The 18,753-nt window shown below is 40.1% G+C and overlaps 1 protein-coding gene, 1 long non-coding RNA gene and 2 gene segments (V, D, J or C); 2 read left to right on the top strand and 2 right to left on the bottom strand.

Annotated features, from left to right (window-relative positions):
* The first annotated feature begins 1,241 nt into the window (after window positions 1-1,241).
* LOC143136501 (uncharacterized) lies at window positions 1,242-4,390 on the top strand. Its single transcript, XM_076297226.1, has 4 exons — window positions 1,242-1,331; window positions 1,439-1,759; window positions 2,675-2,899; window positions 3,032-4,390. The coding sequence occupies exons 1-4, from the start codon at window positions 1,265-1,267 to the stop codon at window positions 3,358-3,360; spliced, it is 942 nt and encodes a 313-aa protein (XP_076153341.1). The 5' UTR covers window positions 1,242-1,264; the 3' UTR covers window positions 3,361-4,390.
* A 6,878-nt stretch (window positions 4,391-11,268) lies between these two features.
* LOC143136502 (Ig kappa-b4 chain C region-like) lies at window positions 11,269-13,246 on the bottom strand. The segment is given in 3 exon segments: window positions 11,269-11,803; window positions 12,933-13,057; window positions 13,227-13,246. Coding segments are annotated over 3 exon segments (462 nt in total).
* Window positions 13,247-15,937: 2,691 nt separating this feature from the next.
* LOC143136411 (Ig kappa chain V region 120-like) lies at window positions 15,938-16,634 on the top strand. The segment is given in 2 exon segments: window positions 15,938-16,040; window positions 16,157-16,634. Coding segments are annotated over 2 exon segments (432 nt in total).
* Window positions 16,635-16,690: 56 nt separating this feature from the next.
* On the bottom strand, window positions 16,691-18,739 carry LOC143136415 (uncharacterized). The gene is made up of 2 exons (XR_012989309.1): window positions 18,483-18,739; window positions 16,691-18,230 (listed from the first exon to the last, which is right to left on the bottom strand). It is a non-coding gene; the product is annotated as an uncharacterized LOC143136415 (long non-coding RNA).
* Window positions 18,740-18,753: the final 14 nt, after the last annotated feature.

Genomic DNA, 18,753 nt, shown 5'->3' on the forward strand with positions numbered 1-18,753 from the left:
ATCTGAAATTAGGCAGATTATGCAAATTTATCTAAAAAGGTATTGTACTCAAAACCAAATTGATTTACTCCGCAACAGTTCATTATTTTAAATACACACGCCATTCTGAAGTCTTTAACCTGTTTGTCACGATTTTTGTTTTGCCACTTTAATGTGATTGAAAATGTGTCTCATTCATAGACTGTATAAAAAAGGTCTCATTACTTTGAAGCCTTTCTGCAGGAACAGTGCCGTGAGGCCAATAGAGAGTGGTGCTGAACAACCAGAGAGGAAGTAGAGGGCATAGACAAAGTCCTTTTAGGCAAGTCCCTCCACTCGGCGGCCATATACCAACGTTTTATGGGCACTAATCGGGCACAGTCTTTGGGTCGAACTGCGCGTGTGCAAGGATTCACGACACCAATCTTGCTCCAGCGGCGAGATCACAACACATGATTGGCACGATGTCTTCACAACACACCATATGATTGGCTCAATGTATTCACATCACACCACATGATTGGCTCAACGTATTCACATGTCGACGTTTTGCCGAGGAAGGGGTGGGATATGTGTAGACAACGGCCATATTGGCGTGACAAACTAGCCCCATGCATTTCTATGGAGTATTTTTTGAGTGACATTAGAAAGTCTCTGGCATAGAGCAGGGTGCTGAACAAGAACCCACCAGTGAATAATCTGATGGAAGATATTCGATTGGGGGACTTGAGATATTCTGCAGGGCAAAGTGCCACCTACTGGAGGTATGTCATACTGTAGTCTGTTGAAATCAGACTACGCACATTTATAATAGGGATCTTGTACAACAGCCCTGGCTCTGCAGAGAGGATGTTCAGTTGATAAGTAACTGCAACAGTAAGTGCATTTAATTTAGCTTGACCGCAACACCAAAGAGCTAAGCCTGTTGGTATGGCAGTCAGAGCGCATACTCAACTGTAGTGATGGTACTCCGTCACACTGCCACTAATGCATGGATACGCTTTGGTGGTTTTCTGAAAATGGATTCCAAATGTTCAGCCACCTTCCAGAGAAGGTTAACCTGAAACATAATGTGAACAATCACTTTTCAAAAATACTGACATGCATTTATTTTATTCATTATACATTTAGTCTGTCAAAAAACATGTGTCTAAACCTGATTTGTCCAGGAGCAGTTATTGCATAGAGGGGTACTTTGCATAAATTATAAGTTTCTGTGTACTCAGAGGGTTTTTCTAGTGCGACCTGCTCTTGGGCTCTGATAGCTTGGTTTAGGTTATTCTTGATGATGAAGTCCAAAATGAACATGTTGTTTAAAGTAATATTGCTCTGGACACTTATATACATCCAAGGTAAGAGCTGTTAATAATATTCATGACTGAAAAGAGTAAGCTTGCATTTTTAAAGACACTCTACAGAGTTATGAATGTGTGTGTGTTTTGTTTTGTTTTGTCTTCAGAATGCAGGGGGCAGTACACAGTGACTCAGACTCCATCAGTATTACCTGCTGTTCCTGGACAAACAGTCACCCTGAACTGTAAAGTCAGCAGTAATGTTTATAACAACAACTATCTGCACTGGTACCATCAGGTATCTGGAGAGCCTCCTAAACTCCTGATTCACACTGCTAGCACTCGCCAGTCAGGCACTCCATCTCGATTCAGTGGCAGTGGATCTAGAAGTGCTTTCACTCTGACCATCAGTGGAGTCCAGAATGAAGATGCAGGAGATTACTACTGTCAGAGTGCCCATGCTAGCAGTGTGTGGGTGTTCACACAGTGATACAGAGCCGTACAAAAACCTCTCTCTGTGAGAATACACATGACTGCACTGCAGCTGAGACTTTCAGCAGGTGTGAGACGGGTGCTCAGTAGAGTAGGACATTACATGTTTGTGTCTTCAGCATCTCTGATTACTATACTTTTTGTAATGACAGAAAAATACCTGCAAAAGTTTTTGAAAAATTCCCCCAATTGAAAATGAATCAATTGATATGCATTTTGATTTGTAGTTTAAATACAGAAAAAAATAGATACATATTTCTTGACTATGGTAAATATATTTTCTATATCCACTGGGAAGAGAAACAGTCACTTATCAAGCAATGACATCTTCCTCTGTCCGCATCATGCCCAGAGAATCAATGACTTTGGCAAGTCTTCAGTCTAAAACAGCCCTTGGATTCCCAGACTTGTATTGACTATCAGTGACGTTCAGATGAACACACAAGATATTACTACTGCAGGAGAGGACATAGTGATTCTGACTTCACACTGGGGCTGACAGGTCAAACGGAAGCAGCACAAACACCTCCCTGACTCAGAGTAGACGTGACTGCTCTGCTGCTTTTTGGACCTGTTGCAATCATAATTCCATGTCCTGGCTTGATAAGATGTGTATTCCCTGTAAATATGGTATAAATGGACATGTAATGTAATGCAAACATAGTTTAATTATCAAAAACTGTCTGAATAATTTGTGTATACACCAAACACATTGTCATAAAAATGGCATATAACACCTACTGGAATAATAACATAAAGTCCAACTGATAGGACATTGTGAAGAAGATAAAACCAAAACAAGTAGTTTTCAAAACAGGATCCCAAACCCCCATGAATGGTTGCTGGATGATGTCAAAATCACCTTACAGTAAGTCAAGTAAAGGCGTAGATTAGGATGCTGTAACTGTCAGGGGGGTCTGAGCATTTATCAGCTCACCCAACATTAATGACATGTTGCTGTGGTGAGTATTTGCATGAGAATACTTTGCATTGGCAGCATGACCTGCTTGCATCAGTGCTCAGGATGATATTTAGAGATCCTCAAACAGCTCAACACCTCATGAATGAGCAGCTCCAGTATTCTTTAGCAATGAGCTCAATCACCTTCATCTTGATAATGCTCCTCTGTCTACATGGTACGTATCAACTCTTATTTTTCCGTACAACAAGGTTTTCCTGAAAACAGTGGTCTTGGTCCTTTAAACAACTTTATCTAAGCAGCCGCATGTGTTGTAAGGGTAAACATCATATTTGAATTTACTCCACAGGATGCAGAGGTCAGTACACTCTGACTCAGACTCCAGCGGTGAAAGCTGCATCTGTGGGGGACACGGCCATTCTGACCTGTAAAGTCAGCAGTGCTGTGTACTGGTATAGTAGTTATGGACACTACCTTTACTGGTATCAACAGAAGCCTGGAGGAGCTCCTAAACCTTTGATTAAATTTGCAAGCACACCACTTTCTGGAACTCCATCTAGATTTCAAGGGAGTGGATCAAGCACAGACTTCACTCTGACCATCAATGGAGTCCAGACTGAAGATGCAGGAGATTACTACTGTCAGAGTTACCACAGTGGTAATGTGTTCACACAGTGATACAGAGCCGTACAAAAACCTCCTTGTGCCAGACTACACATTGACTGCACTGCTGCAGCTGTGAGTCTCTGCAGATGGTGTGCTGTTCATATGAGCAGTGAGAGTGGGCTGCACACACGTATCCTCAGCAAGTTCCTGGACACTATGAGAGTTCTGCTCAGGCATTATTATGGACGGCCAAGCAGTGCCAGTCCAGGGGGAACAGGCTGAAAGCCAGCTACCGACAGAGCAGCGAGATCCACAGGTGGGATCCAAAATAAGGACTCTGGGCCCATTTACAGTAGAGTAGAGCTTGTGTAGTACTTTGCCATTTGTATGACCTTGTTGCATTTCTCATTATTCCCGCGTTCATTGTGAGTATTTTGATGGCTCAGCTGTTTACCTTTGTGCACCAATACATTGCCATTCAGAGTATTGTGTGTTATAAAGGGGAGTGGCCTTTAGTTGTGTGTTAGTCAGCATTACCGTACAAACTTTGTAGTATTGGTATATGTTGTCAGTGATACATACCATGTAGAAAGAGGAGCACTGTCAGGATTAAGGTGATAAAGGGTAATTTTTGTGAAATACTACAATTGTTCTGGGTACCTGAGGTTATCAGCCCCAACATCATAGTGACAGCTAACGGTATGCCGTCTAGATCGGTCAAAACTTTAATTCCTTCGAGTACCACCCCAATGTCATCCAGTTCCCTTGTTCTCTCAGGACGTAAACCCCAACAGTTGTCTTCAATGACATTAACCTCATCCATGCCCTGAATTAGGCAGATAAATGCACATAACAGTAAGAAAATGAGACCCTCTAACAAAGCCCTATTGAGAAATTAATGGACAGGCCTAATGACAATATAAACCTAGACAGATTAAAGAGAAATCTAAGAAAACCCAACACATGGTGAGATTTCACCAATCTGATATCATGCTAGCAACATCCAGGATTTTGCAAGAATGGTATGCAGGATGTTGCTAATCGTACATTATTGAAATTCCAGGCTGAAAGAGAGGCCTGAAATGGAGCAGAAATCAAGATTTTTTTCACCATGTGATTTGTTTTCCTAGATCCATCACATTTATCAAAATTGGTACGAGACCACTACAGAAAGTAGTCTTGTCTGAAATATACCTTACTACATGGGTTTGGTCGATAAGCATTGATGATTGAACAATCAGCATTCTGTGGGCTTATTCCTGAACATGCTGCTATTATGGACTGAAACTTCATCCACAAAAATGTCAGACTTGTGTAAGAAAACATTTTAAAAATATAGCTGCAAGCAGCAATGCGGGGGCCAAGCAGTGCGCTATAGCAGGAATGGCATTGCCATGCCATGAGCAAGCACTCACAGCAAGTTTGATTGCAATTGGATAAAGAATGGCTGAGAAATAAGCTCATTTACTTTATTACAGCACCCCTAGAGGTCAAATGAGACCAATTTCCTTGCATGTCCTCACAATCAGCTAATATGTCCATATATCAAGTTTGGACTTCATACAACGAAGCGTTGCTGAGATATGAGCCCACTTCTTGTATTACAGCGCCCCCTATAGAGACCAAATGATGCCAATTTCCTACTGTGTCCTCACAATGAGGTACCAAGTCCCTGTACCAAGTTTGGACTTCATACATCAAAGCGTTGCTAAGATAGGAGCTCACTTCCTGTATTGCAGCGCCCCCTATAGAGGCCAAATGATTCCAATTTCCTAGTGGTCATCATAATCAGGTAAACAGGTCCTTATACCAAGTTTGGACTTTTTACACCGAAGCGTTGCTGAGATACAAGCTCACTTCCTGTATTACAGCGCCCCCTATAGAGGCCACATAATGCCAATTTCGTAGTGCATCCTCACAATCAGATACCAAGTCCCTGTACCAAGTTTGGACTTCATACATTAAAGCATAGCCGAGATGTCAGCCCACTTCCTGTTAGGCGGCATCATCGCCAGGTGTGATTGGCTGTCATGGGCAAATAAACTTGAAATTAAAAAATCTGACAAGTATCATTTGTGCAGCTCGGTCTGAAGATCATCTCCGCCAAGTTCTGTGAAAATCGGATGAAATTTGTAACCGCTGAAACTTTTCGTAGTGTTTGGACCAAATCCAATATGGCGGAGGTCCAATATGGCGGAGAGTGACGGGATAGAAGTCATTGAACTTAGGTCGGTCCAGGGATTCCAACAGTGCCTGATTTGTGAAAATCGGATGCACCGTTCAATCTTCACATGCGTTAATGCAATCCAGTTTTGACCCATTGGTGGCGCTAGAGTGTTGGGCATAGAGTTCTGTAAATTGGTGAGAGTGATCATGGGACAGTGCTGAATCAGTGTACCAAATTTCATAACTTTAGACCCAGCAATTCAATTTTCGGCCAGATTTTGACCTGTTGGTGGCGCTAGATGGCTGGGTTTAGAGGTCCGTAAATAAGTGTGAGTGGTCAGTGGAGTGTCCCGAAACTTTCTGCCAAAATATCTGAACTTTTTAGCCAGGCGTTCTATGGGCTGCCATAGACTCCAATGGCAGATATATAATGATAATAATAATAGGAAAAGCTAGTAACTCAATGGGTGCCTTCGCAGCTTCGCTGCTTGGCCCCCAATGAATACTCTGACCAGTTTACACATTCATTTTACAATGGCCTTAATTTAAACATTAATTCTTATTACTAAATTAATCATGTCAGCTTATGTAAGTAAGTAATAGAATAAGTAGAGAACCAATTCATGTACTTTCCACATATTCCTGCACAAGGTTTTCAGGATCTTCCCCCATGTAGAAGTCCCTTCAGGAGGCACTCTCGGCCAGCATCTATATCACACTGAAATAAAAATTGAAAATCTATATTACACTGAATGAAAAATTGTTATTGATTAGCACGTTAATCCAAGTTTCATTTAAGTCAACCAGTGCTGTAAACGACCATATGGAAAATACAATTGATAGATAGATAGATACTTTACTCATCCCGAGGGAAATGTTAGGATGTGAAGAATAATAAAATAATAATAGAACAAAATGTGAAGAAGTATCAACATGATCAAAATTGTTAGCCTCTGTAAGGTTTGTATGATTAAGATCCTGCATCCATGGGCGGATTATTGGGCCTTGAACTTTTGGGCCCCTGGGCCCAGATGTATTAAGTGTCTCCCAATTATTGTCATATATGTGGGAGGGGGGGTTCGGGGGTCCTCCCCCAGAAATGTTTTAATTTTTTTGATGTGATTTCCTGTATTCTGGTGCATTTTGGGGATGGCCAATACTAAATTCAATCAGATTCATAGCCTACATCCTGATTTGTTGATATTGAGCTAATGATTCCATGCAAAGGCTTGGGCTTCAGGGCCCCCTGACTCCTTGGGCCCCTGGGCCTGGGCCCGGTAGGCCCCAGCAGTAATCCATCCCTGCCTGCATCACTCACATCAGTCATTTGCTTAATCTTTGCTTGGAGACAGGAACTTGGATTGAATTGGGACAGTCGCTATACAATGGGAAATTTGATTCATGAAGTGTCATAGAATTGACCACACATTATTTAGTACTAGATGACAATTAAATATTTTAACCTTTACAAAAAGATGGAAAGCTACATGGAGCCCCTGAGGTGACATGGCAAACAAATCTGGATGAGGAAAATAAAATCTAATTGAGGGGAAAAAATTGGCTGAGGAAGAAGAAATTTTGGTTGGGGGAAAAAATCAGGATGATAGAAGTAGACGGTAATGTCATACCAGAAATGTCCTGTAGGTGGCAATATAGATAGTAGAAAGCAGGAGCCATTTTTTCCCTCAGTTATACCCCCCCACCCCTTTTTTTCATCATCTTGTTTTTTCTGCCATGTCACCTTGAGGGCTCCATAGAAATCGAGTGATTTTACTGGATGACTTGGATGACATTTCATTTTTTACTTTGATGATGCCTGTGCACCTGCATCAATGTATGCTTGAGACATCATGTCACATTTTGAAACGTAATTTGAACTCATTTTAGGTTACTGAAAGTGTGCTGTGGAAATGGAGGCAGCATTTGCATATGGACTCAAGAGATGATTACTTGCTCAAGTCTAACACCTGATGTTCTGCCATTCCCTGAGGACCAAGGGGAAGTTTGGCACACTGAACTACAGGAAACAGCAGCACATGTCACCAGGAAATGAAAATGATTGTATCTGAAATCATGATGATTTGTGTAATTGTGTGTTTTGAAAAAAATAATAAATAAATAACAATGAGTTATCATTTCTGTATTCTGATATTTACTTCATGGTGCATGGTGATGGTTATCCAATCAGTTAATGTTTTTCTGTGTGTGATTGTTGCTTTTAAAATACAGAAGTATAAGTGTACACTTTTCAAAGACAGGATTATAATAATACAAATTTGTGTGCAAACTAAGAAAATCGGTAATCGGGGTTCAGCAAAAGTGGGGATGTTATAACACCCATAACCCACCCCCGCTTGAAACGGCCCTGTTTCCAGCTTTGTCTTTTGGATGGCTGAGAAACATGTGAATGTTCCATTTCAGATTGAACTGGCAAATGTGATTGACAATGAAGCACAAAAAAGCACTTCCAAATGCAAACATGCAAATGTTTTTTTCCTAATTTAGTATTGTCAGTTTAAGCCATGTGAAACACTAACTACTTATGTGCATGTCAAATATAGTTAAACCTGCAGGAGGGTCTTTCACATTCATGTCATAATTTGCATGGTCATTTTGACTGTGCAAACTGTGGCAGAATCTGGACACATTTAGTCTAATGAGTTGAATCCAGAGTAGCAATCTGATATTTGTTTTTGCAATGAACATCACCATGAGTTTTACCTATGTGTATGTATTAGTGCTTCTGATGTGCTGTCAAGGTAAGAAGCCTTTACACTGTATGCCTATGATTAAAGTGATTCAAGACAAAAACAAACAGAGCCTTATTTTAACTCTTTTCTTTTCAACTGAATAGAGTGGACAGATTACAGTCACACAAACTCCAGCAGTGAAAGCAGTTCAAGGAGAGACAGTCATCTGAAACTGTGAAACCAGCAGTAGTGTATACACAGCATGGGGATTCCCCGCGTTAGCCTGGTACCATCAGAAAGCTGGAGCTGCTCCGAGACTCCTAACAACTCTCCTCTCTGGGACACCATCTTCATTCAATGCCAGTGGATCTAAAGGCAACCCGTCTGGTTAGGTAGCAAATGGCAAATTATATAAAAATGGTCAAAGTACACACACTAACACACACACACACACACACACACACACACCTTTATCAGATGCATGAGAAAGTTTATCCATCTGTGAAACTGTCTTGTAACGGTAACAGAACTGATGAAATTTGCATGGTCAGAGCTCAGTAGTTTTCCACTCTCAGAATAGACACTTTCTGTTCCCATATGTGCTGTTGCTTCCTGACATTGAAGAACAAATTATACATTGTAGGAGAGTGAAGTGACAGTGACAGAACATTATATAACATGCATGACTATTTGGAGTAGGCCTACACTAATCTGCAGTAAGTGTAATTTGGAATCACTTTATGTTATATGTATTCTAAAGAGGCAAATTAGGCAATGACTAGTATTAGTTGCACGTATTGCAGTTAGGCACACATTGATTATCATTTATTATTACGAGGTTTAAACGGCCCTCCGTTTCGCGTCGGGGCCGTTTTACAACCTTGACCGTGCATTAACTTCTGTGAACAGACCACCGTGACGTCCATTATCCCTTACTTAACATAGCAACAACCTTCCTCAGTCTTGTAACAGGTGATACCCTAAAGCAATGAGGTCACCAGCCCAGTACGATGTCCCAGCAGCAAAATCACACGTTGCTCCACAGATCGTTAATAGGGAAAAGTTAATATCTTCATTGAAACTTGTGGAAAGTTGAGGTTATTTGATGTTTCAGTGCCCACTTTACTGTGAAACCTACAATTAACATGGTGGAGCTTATTTCTGTGGTGACAAGTGACTGCTTTATTTTTGTGGGACACTTAAATCACCTGACAATAAAAGTTTTATTTGGTATATCTGTATTAAGTGGTTCATTAAGACCAAAACCTTGCGCCACATGGACAGTTTCTGTCTGACAGTTACTCTCATCAACAATGTCCACTAATTCCTGTTTCACCTTCATAGACAGCTATTCAGTGTATCATAATCATGCATTGTTGCATTACAGATTACATACGGTATATTGTAAGTACATTTGTGAGTGTATGTTTTGTCATGTATAACATGACTCTATGTCAGCCCAATGAGGAAAGTGTGGAGTGTGGTCTTGTGGGACCAGGGCAAGAGGATACTGGGAGTTGTAGTAAACAATGATGTGAGGACGCAAGATATTACTACATGATGATAAGCTCCAAAACCTCTGCTCATACTGTACCTCTCTAGCATCGTATGTTGTGTGCATTTAGATCTGCTACTTGCAAGAGTAATCCAAATGGGTTTCCACTGAGTCATTAGCGCAATCCATTCATTCCAACTACAACTGCCAGACTATATTTAGAACTCAGATTGTCTATAACCACGGTTGTCAAACTGGGGTAGGCTACACGTATCCCCAGGGGTAGGCTACGTGGACTGATTTCAGGGGGTACGGGAAAAAATATCTAAGTCATAACTTATGCCTTTTCAAACGTTTTCTCTATCCCACGTTGGTAACTTAACTTCCGCATTTGCACTGCACATTACAATCTTATTTTCTCCGCATTAACAAAATATTCGAGAGTGGAGACAGAGAGGGTAAAACAGCGTTTCTCAAACTGTGGGCCGCGGAGACATGCCAGGTGGGGCGCGAACTGACGTGAAAAACAGGAGTTTTTTTTTTATTATTATTTTTATCTGTAGCCTAGGCCCAGGTAGCACCCGCTGCGCAATGGACGCACTGTGTTATTCATAGGGAAGCGCTCGTTAGTCCCGACCTGAATGAGATTTTGAACGAGGTTGTGAGAGTGGTGAATTTCATCAAGACCCGGCCCTTAAAAGCGTGTCTATTCTCCGCACTTTGAGAGGAGATGGGAGCTGACCAAAAGGCTGTACTGTTTCATAGCGAGGCAAGGCTTTCCCGAGGTAAAGTGCTGTCACGTGTTTGAGCTCCGAGTCGCCTCTTCTTGGAGGAAGAGCGCATGTTTGAATCTGCAAGCACGTTCACTAATGAACATTTCTTGACGAAGCTGGCTTATTTTAGCGATATATTTGGAAAGCTCAATGAGTTAAATCTCCAGTTACAAGGCAAAGACAAGCACCTAGCAGATAAGATCACTGCATTCAACAAGACGATTGTGTGTGAGATTAGGTGCAGATTTATTTAAAATCATTATATTCAGCACATTTGTAGGCCTATCATATGTTGACTATTGATGAGATTTGTATCATATGTTTATGATCCTATTCACTATTCTCGACAAAATTGATAAAAATAAATATTAATAAAACAATTAAAAAAAAACTTGTTAACAATTGGTGGTGTTGGGGGTACTCCGGAAGATCATAATGGGGGGTATGCCTGTTAAAAGTTTGGGAACCACTGGTCTATAAAATGACAACAAAGAGTGATATCAAATCTTTAATAAAAACTTTCACTTTCATAATTATATCAACTGGTCATTTTTTTAGATATTGACTAAATGTTGGTTTAACTGAATCATACACACACACACACAGTCTTGAGGAGATTGTCTTTAGAGTGTAAGTAAGTGGTCACTGATGTATCAAAACTCTCATTTGCATGGCCACGGTTCAGTGGTTTTGCTGCTCTCAGAATAGAAATGAACCATTAGCAGGTGTGCTGCACTTTTGCACGGTTGTTTGAAACTGTATTTGATGAACTGTAGTAAGGGTGTGTGCAATTTTATCTTTAATAAAATACATTTTCTTTCTAAATGTTAACAATAACTGAATAACATAGGTATGGTTCAGTAAAAAGCTTTTATTTTTTCCAAGTCAAATTGTGCAACAGAAATGGCACAAGAACATTTTCTCATTGATCAGGCAGAACAAGTATAACAGTAAAGGCTGTGGCTGTATGTCAATGAAGACAGTAAGCACAGTACAGTGAGCACATGAACGATAAAAAATAAGACAAATACTATAATCAGTCACCCAGACTGTAGAAAATGGAAGTAGGCTACTCTAGTCAGAGCATTCACCTCTCTTTATAACCTTGGTGACTGGAGACTGGGAGCCCTGTTTGGCCTCACAGGTCACTGAGGCAGCCTTGGTCCACTCCTGGGAAGGTATGGTCAGGGTGCTGCTACAGCTGTACAAGCCGTTCTTCTCTGGACCCCAGCGACTGGCCACCCCAGGCCTGCTGTTCCCATCCACCTTCCAGCTGAGAGCCCAGTCTGACGGGAAGCCTCCGTTGGCCAGGCACACCAGCGTGGCAGTACTCTTGCTGGAGAGCTCTTCGCTTGACGGGGGCAAGACTGTCAGTTTGGGGCTGGTGTTACCTGAAAGGCAGAGGGAGGCACGAATGGGACAGCAAGTAGATTAGATAACATTCACAGCCATGAATATTGTCCAGGTGTTTAACTGTAGGGATTATCTGAAAATAGCATGGCCATCATCATTGATATCGTTCGCAATATTTCGTTTCCATGTTCGGTATATCGGTTTGCAACTTCGTTCAATTCAGTATAAAACAAACAGACAGCCACGCCGTTCGAAATAAAAACATGCAAACATTTTTGAAGTTTTTTTTTTTAACTGATTTCTATTCTGAACAGCCGACGGTTTCGACCGAAAAAAGTTAACCAATGAACTTGTTTAGCAGGTTTCAGCAATGATCCCATAAATAGACATAAACCATGTATATATCAATTATTCTGTACATTTCGGCAATGATATAAAAAGTTAAGCCTACTTTTTACAGATGCCAAAAGTTCATTGTTATGCGTTAGATTCGCCGGGAACGCTAGAGATTTTTTACCATCAAAATATATATGCAAAAGGACCATAAAATCGCACACAAAATTGGAAGGTTTTAACCTGAAAGAATCGCATCACCTACATTTAGGTTTAGTCCATAAGAAAAACAATCACTTACTTCCAACTTCAAGCTTCGTTCCGCTTCCAAAAGTGTACCACAGTGATACAAACCCTATCAGCAGTTGTACAAAAACCCTACCTCCAAATACGCACAACTACAAACGTTAATATTTATCCATTATTCTTCACAAATTTCAATTCAAGAGCAACTCCGCATGCGCAGCCATAATCTCTTTGACATCAAATGAATATTAAAGATTTATATATCTTATTTGGTAATTTTTTGGTTTAACCATAGCCTATACAATTTATAGTAGCTCAGCAAATAGAAAAATGGCATTTGACGCGTACAGTGAGGATACAATCATTATAAACGAGAACAAATTAAAACAATTATAGTCTATAATAGATTCATTGCTATTAAAAAAAACAGCAATTAGTCTATTGGCTAAGGTTTTGTCTAAGAAATCCTAGTAGGCCTAATGTTATTTCTTATTCGAAACACGTTATGAAAGCAGTTTGACAAATCTACGCTATTTTCAGCGAAAAGCCAAAAAGCAAAACATTATATTAGTCCTATAGGCTACTTACTTCCAACATCAAGCTTCGTGCCGCTACCAAAAGTCCACCACAGTGGTACAAATCTATTCAGAGCCTGTACAAAAACCTCCTCGCGCTTTAGTGACTTGCATCTGCATCCACCACAGTAGATAAGCCTAATTCAGAGCCTGTACAAAAAACACCACTTGCATCTGCATCTTTAGAGCATGCAGAATTTAAAGCTGTTTTTGGAAACATTCGAACATGTATCCTCTGCAACAGAAAGTTGCAAGTTGTCTACACGTTTTTATCTCCTTTAGATTCACAAACTAGGCCTATGCTTACCCATCAAGTATAAGCACCATGTTTCAGGACCGCGGACAGCGACAGCCGACCCGGTATCAATCAATTACTGTAGAATATCTAATTGAGGAGGGGGGGGGTTGGCTGAGGAAGAAGAAATCTTGGTTTGAGGGGAAATCAAGATGACAGAAGACGGTAATATCATAGCCTACCAGAAATGTCCTGTAGGTGGCAATATAGATAGTAAAAAGCAGGAGCCATTTTTTCCTCGATCAAACCCCCCTTCCTTTTTTTTCACCATCTCTTTTTTTCCTGCATGTCACCTTTGGGGCTCCGTAGAAATCTACTGATTTTACAGGGTGCCTTGGATGAGATTATTTTTCCATGTTATGACATCATGACATTCCATTTCTTTACTTTGATGATGCCTGTGCACCTCCATTAATGTATGATGAGACATCGTGTCACATTTTGAAACATAATTTGAACTCATTTTGGGTTACTGAAAGTTTGCTGTGGAAATGGAGGCAACATTATGTAGACTCAAGAGATGATTACTTGCTCAACACTTGCTTTTCTGCCATTCCCTGAAGACCAAAGGGAAGTTTGGCACACTGAACTACAGGAAACAGCAGCACACGTCACCAGGAAATGAAAATAATTGTATCTGAAATCATGACGAAAAAAACCAAGGCGTTATTATTTCTGTATTCTGATATTTACTTCATTGTGATGGTGATCCAATCAGTCAATGTTCTTCTGTGTGTGATTGTTGCTTTTAAAATATAGAAGTATAAGTGTATGCTATTCAAGGAATAGGACAGGATTGTAATAATCCACATTTGTGTACAAAGAAAAGCCAATACATTTACATACAATTTACATCATTTGTAAAGCTTCGGTCGTATCAAGGTCATCATTGCCAAAGGTAATCTGAATACTGTACTGTAGATGTTCCAGTTTGCCTGGTGACCGTTAATAGGAAGTGGTGCTTGTTTTAGTTTTTCTGTAACTCCGTTGGTGCAAAACCTGGCAGCTGAAGAGTGAGGACTATTTAGAGAACATTTAATAATTCCAGGGTAAGTGATGGTCCCCTAACAGAACAGTGTTCAGTAGCATTCTAATGGATTGTTAATTGTGTAAATATCCTTCTAATATCCTTCTGCCCTCTCTGTAGAGTCCCAATCCCCAGCAGCAATATCTGTTCAAGAAGGAGATTTAGTCTCTTTGAACTGCAAAACAAGCAGTGATATACAGTATATGTCATTGTACTGCTATGTAGCCTGGTACCAACAGAAACTGGCAACAACCCCTAAACTCTTAATCTATTTGACATCAACATCTCAATCTGGGACAACATCCAGATTTAGTGGCAGTGGGTTTCATAGTGGCACCCCTCCCTTCAGATAGACTACGTGTATCTTGTATATGTCTGCATCACATCTAATAACTCCGCTGGCGCGAGAGAGTCCTGTTTGTCCTGTCGGGAGTTATTGTCCGATAATGACATGCGTTCTATACATTATCCCTTACATATTAGATGATGTAATTCTATGCAAGTCTTGGGACACCAACAAAGCCTGAACTAAAACAGGACTAAAGCCCTCTCCTCCTGCTGCATCTTTTCTCCTTACTGTGGACATGAAGTGCTCTTTGAACAGGTTACATTGGCTTACTGAATGATGATTGACACCTTCGCTCTTTGCATCGCACTTTTTTTTTCTACCTTTTAAAGCATAATGTGTCTACAGCTTGGCAGATGACCAATAATAAGAAAGTCCAACAATTCAGTAAAAAGACAGCAACACAAGAGTTCTACAAGTAAGGTGGAAGATATGGCAATATTCCATTTCAGACTGAACTGGCAAATGTGATTTACAATGAAGCACAAAAAGTATCCACATTCCAAAATATCCCACGTCCTCCCCATTTTCCTCCTTTTTACTTGTCGCTAAACTCAAACTATCTCTTCAAGGGTGCCTTGTCGCTTATCTCAGCAATATCTGCTATATGCATGCCAGGGTCACAGCCAGTTACCAAGCCGAGCAGGTGTATTGCTTGAACCATGAATCAGCCCATCATATGTTTTAGTTCAAAACTTTTGAAAGCAAACTCAGCTCAACTTTATGAAGATGGCGCAACTGTTCACAGTATTTTAGCTGTGAGCACAAAAGCAGTCACTGGTTGAAAACCCTTAATTAATCCAAAGAATGTTGCATATATGCTAAAGCAACATAAACAAAATAGAAACTAGAATCACCAGTCTAAAGTGCTCTATGTTTGCATGCATATTTTCAATTTAGTGTGTCTTGTTCTAGATGCAAGCGACACTAAGAAGTCTATGGGTGCCACTAAGATTGGCATGGATAACCTCGGGTGGCTCTGAAAATGGATTCCAAACGTTCAGCCACCTAACAGAGATTACACTTAACCTGAAACATAATATGAACAGTCACCTTTTAAAAACTACTTGCATGCATTTCACATCTGAGATATTTTCTATTTTTTATCATACATTAAGTCTGTCAAAAACATGTTTTCTTTTTTCTGAAAATAATTTCAGATTTGATCAGACTTTTTTAAAACGGCCTTAGTTGAAATTCAGCTTCTCAGTGGTGAAAAGAGACAGGAATGTCAGAATTCTGATCATCCATCTACACCTGACTTGTCCAGTAGGAGTATTTGCATAGAAGGGCACTTTGCATAAATTAAAAGTGTCCGTGTACTCAGAAGGTTTTTAGTGTGACCTGCTAATGGGCTCTCAGACAGCTTGGTTTAGGTCATTCTTCATGATGAGGTCCAAAATGAACATGTTGTTTAAAGTGATATTGCTCTGGACACTTATCCACATCCAAGGTAAGATGCACATCTGTTAATAATATTTATGACTGAAAAGAGCAAGCTTGCAATTTTAAAGACACTCTACAGAGTTATTATGAATGTGTGTGTTTTTTGTTTTGTTTTGTCTTCAGAATGCAGGGGGCAGTACACAGTGACTCAGACTCCATCAGTATTACCTGCTGTTCCAGGACAAACAGTCACCCTGAACTGTAAAGTCAGCAGTAATGTTTATAACAACGACTATCTGAGCTGGTACCATCAGGTATCTGGAGAGCCTCCTAAACTCCTGATCTTCCGTGTTAGCACTCTCCAGTCAGGCACTCCATCCAGATTCAGTGGCAGTGGATCTGGAAGTGCTTTCACTCTGACCATCAGTGGAGTCCAGACTGAAGATGCAGGAGATTACTACTGTCAGAGTCTCCACTACCCCACCGCCAGTGTGTGGGTGTTCACACAGTGATACAGAGCCGTACAAAAACCTCCCTCTGTGAGAATACACATGACTGCACTGCTGCAGCTGAGACTTTCAGCAGGTGTGAGGGGTGTTCAGTAATACATTTGCCATTTCTCATTATCAAGATATTTACAAGGTTAAAATAGTTACTTTAGTTTTTCTTTTTTCTCCCCCAAATGCATTTATGTACATAAATATGCGGTAGTTGTACTTTACATTGAAACTTTAACATTTATTACCAAACTGTTTACAATCACACAATAATACATATAAACGTTTTTTAAAACATCCATAGACTTTGATAAGTGTTTAGTCTACAACAGCACCTGAATTCAGTCATTAATTTGACTATCAGTGACTTTTAGATTAGATATAGAAAATATTAGTGGACTCCACATAGAGGCTGTACAAACAGAAGCAGCACAAACACCTCCCTCAGAGTAGACATGACTGCTCCGCTGCTATATGGACCTGTTGCAAGAGTTTGGAGATCATGATTTCAAGTCCTGTTTTGATGAAAATGTATTTCCTTATATACAAGCCTTCTAAACTCCTTATTTACTAAAGTAACAATCGCCAGTCAGGCACTCCATCTCGATTCAGTGGCAGTGGATGCAGATGCAGTAGTTTTACTTTACATTGAAACGTTTGTGTCTTCAACATATATTACCAAACTATTTATAATGACAAAACAATGCACACAAATGTTTTTGAAAATGTGAAGACTTTGGCAAGTCTTCAGTCTGAAACTGAACCTGGATTCAGAAACTTTCTTTTGACTATCAGTGAGTTTTAGATGAAATACAAAATATGACTGCAGGAGGGGACACAGTGGTACACAGAGGCTGTACAAACAGAAGCAGCACAAACACCTCCCTGACTCAGAGTACACATGACTGCTCTGCTGATATATGGACCTGTTGCAGGAGCTAGGAGATCATGATTTAAAGTCCTGGCTTGATAAGAATGTATATCATTCCCTTATATTATATACATATGTTATTGAATTATTATCCAGTGTGTTTTTGTCACTGCTATCAATTCAAAACCAGCTTGTTCATCTTGACTAGATCATATCTTTTAAGATCATATTCACATAAAGCTAAACAGAGCATTGTACAGAAACAAAATTAAAAAAACAAAATTAAAAGTGTCCGTGTACTCAGAAGGTTTTTAGTGTGACCTGCTATTGGGCTCTCAGACAGCTTGGTTTAGGTCATTCTTCATGATGAGGTCCAAAATGAACATGTTGTTTAAAGTGATATTGCTCTGGACACTTATCCACATCCAAGGTAAGATGCACATCTGTTAATAATATTCATGACTGAAAAGAGCAAGCTTGCATTTTTAAAGACACTCTACAGAGTTATTATGAATGTGTGTGTTTTTTGTTTTGTTTTGTCTTCAGAATGCAGGGGGCAGTACACAGTGACTCAGACTCCATCAGTATTACCTGCTGTTCCTGGACAAACAGTCACCCTAAACTGTAAAGTTAGCAGTAATGTTTATAACAACAACTATCTGAGCTGGTACCATCAGGTATTTGGAGAGCCTCCTAAACTCCTTATTTACATTACTAGCACTCTCCAGTCAGGCACTCCATCTCGATTCAGTGGCAGTGGATCTGGAAGTGCTTTCACTCTGACCATCAGTGGAGTCCAGACTGAAGATGCAGGAGATTACTACTGTCAGAGTCTCCACATCCCCATATGTGTTCACACAGTGATACAGAGCCGTACAAAAACCTCCCTCTGTGAGAATACAAAATACAACAAAATGCAATATTGATTTAAATGTCATTTCATATTTTCAAGATAAGATAGTTTGTGTATACAACAAACAAATGTTATAAAAATGACATTGACCTCTACTACAACAGTCCAAGTCTATAACTTTAACTTCATGTTTTGAAGAGAAAAGAAAAAAAAACAACAGATGAAGTAGATTTGTCATCCCACATGACTCCACACAACCAAATGGCTGCTGCATCATATCAAACTCACCATACTGTAAGTCCAGTAAAGGCTGAGATCTCAGGATCCAAATACTGTCAAGAGGATCATGGTGGAGGTGTATTTCCATGTCCATGAATCAGCATAAAATCTCACTAACACTTGATTACATTGTGTTGATGTACTAGACATGTCTGTCCCCCCTCCCCTCCAAACAAGTCTGAAAAATGATGATGAGAACACATTACCCAGCCAGCATTAGTGATGTTTTCAATACGTACCTGATCCGTTAACTGTTTTTGGTGAGTATTTGCATGAGAAT

The sequence above is a fragment of the Alosa pseudoharengus genome, unplaced genomic scaffold (assembly GCF_046254945.1).
Source record: "Alosa pseudoharengus isolate Yale_2024_CS ecotype anadromous, Long Island Sound unplaced genomic scaffold, YU_APseudo_1.1 YU_APseudo_1.1_scf_20, whole genome shotgun sequence".
Taxonomy (NCBI): Eukaryota; Metazoa; Chordata; class Actinopteri; order Clupeiformes; family Clupeidae; genus Alosa; species Alosa pseudoharengus.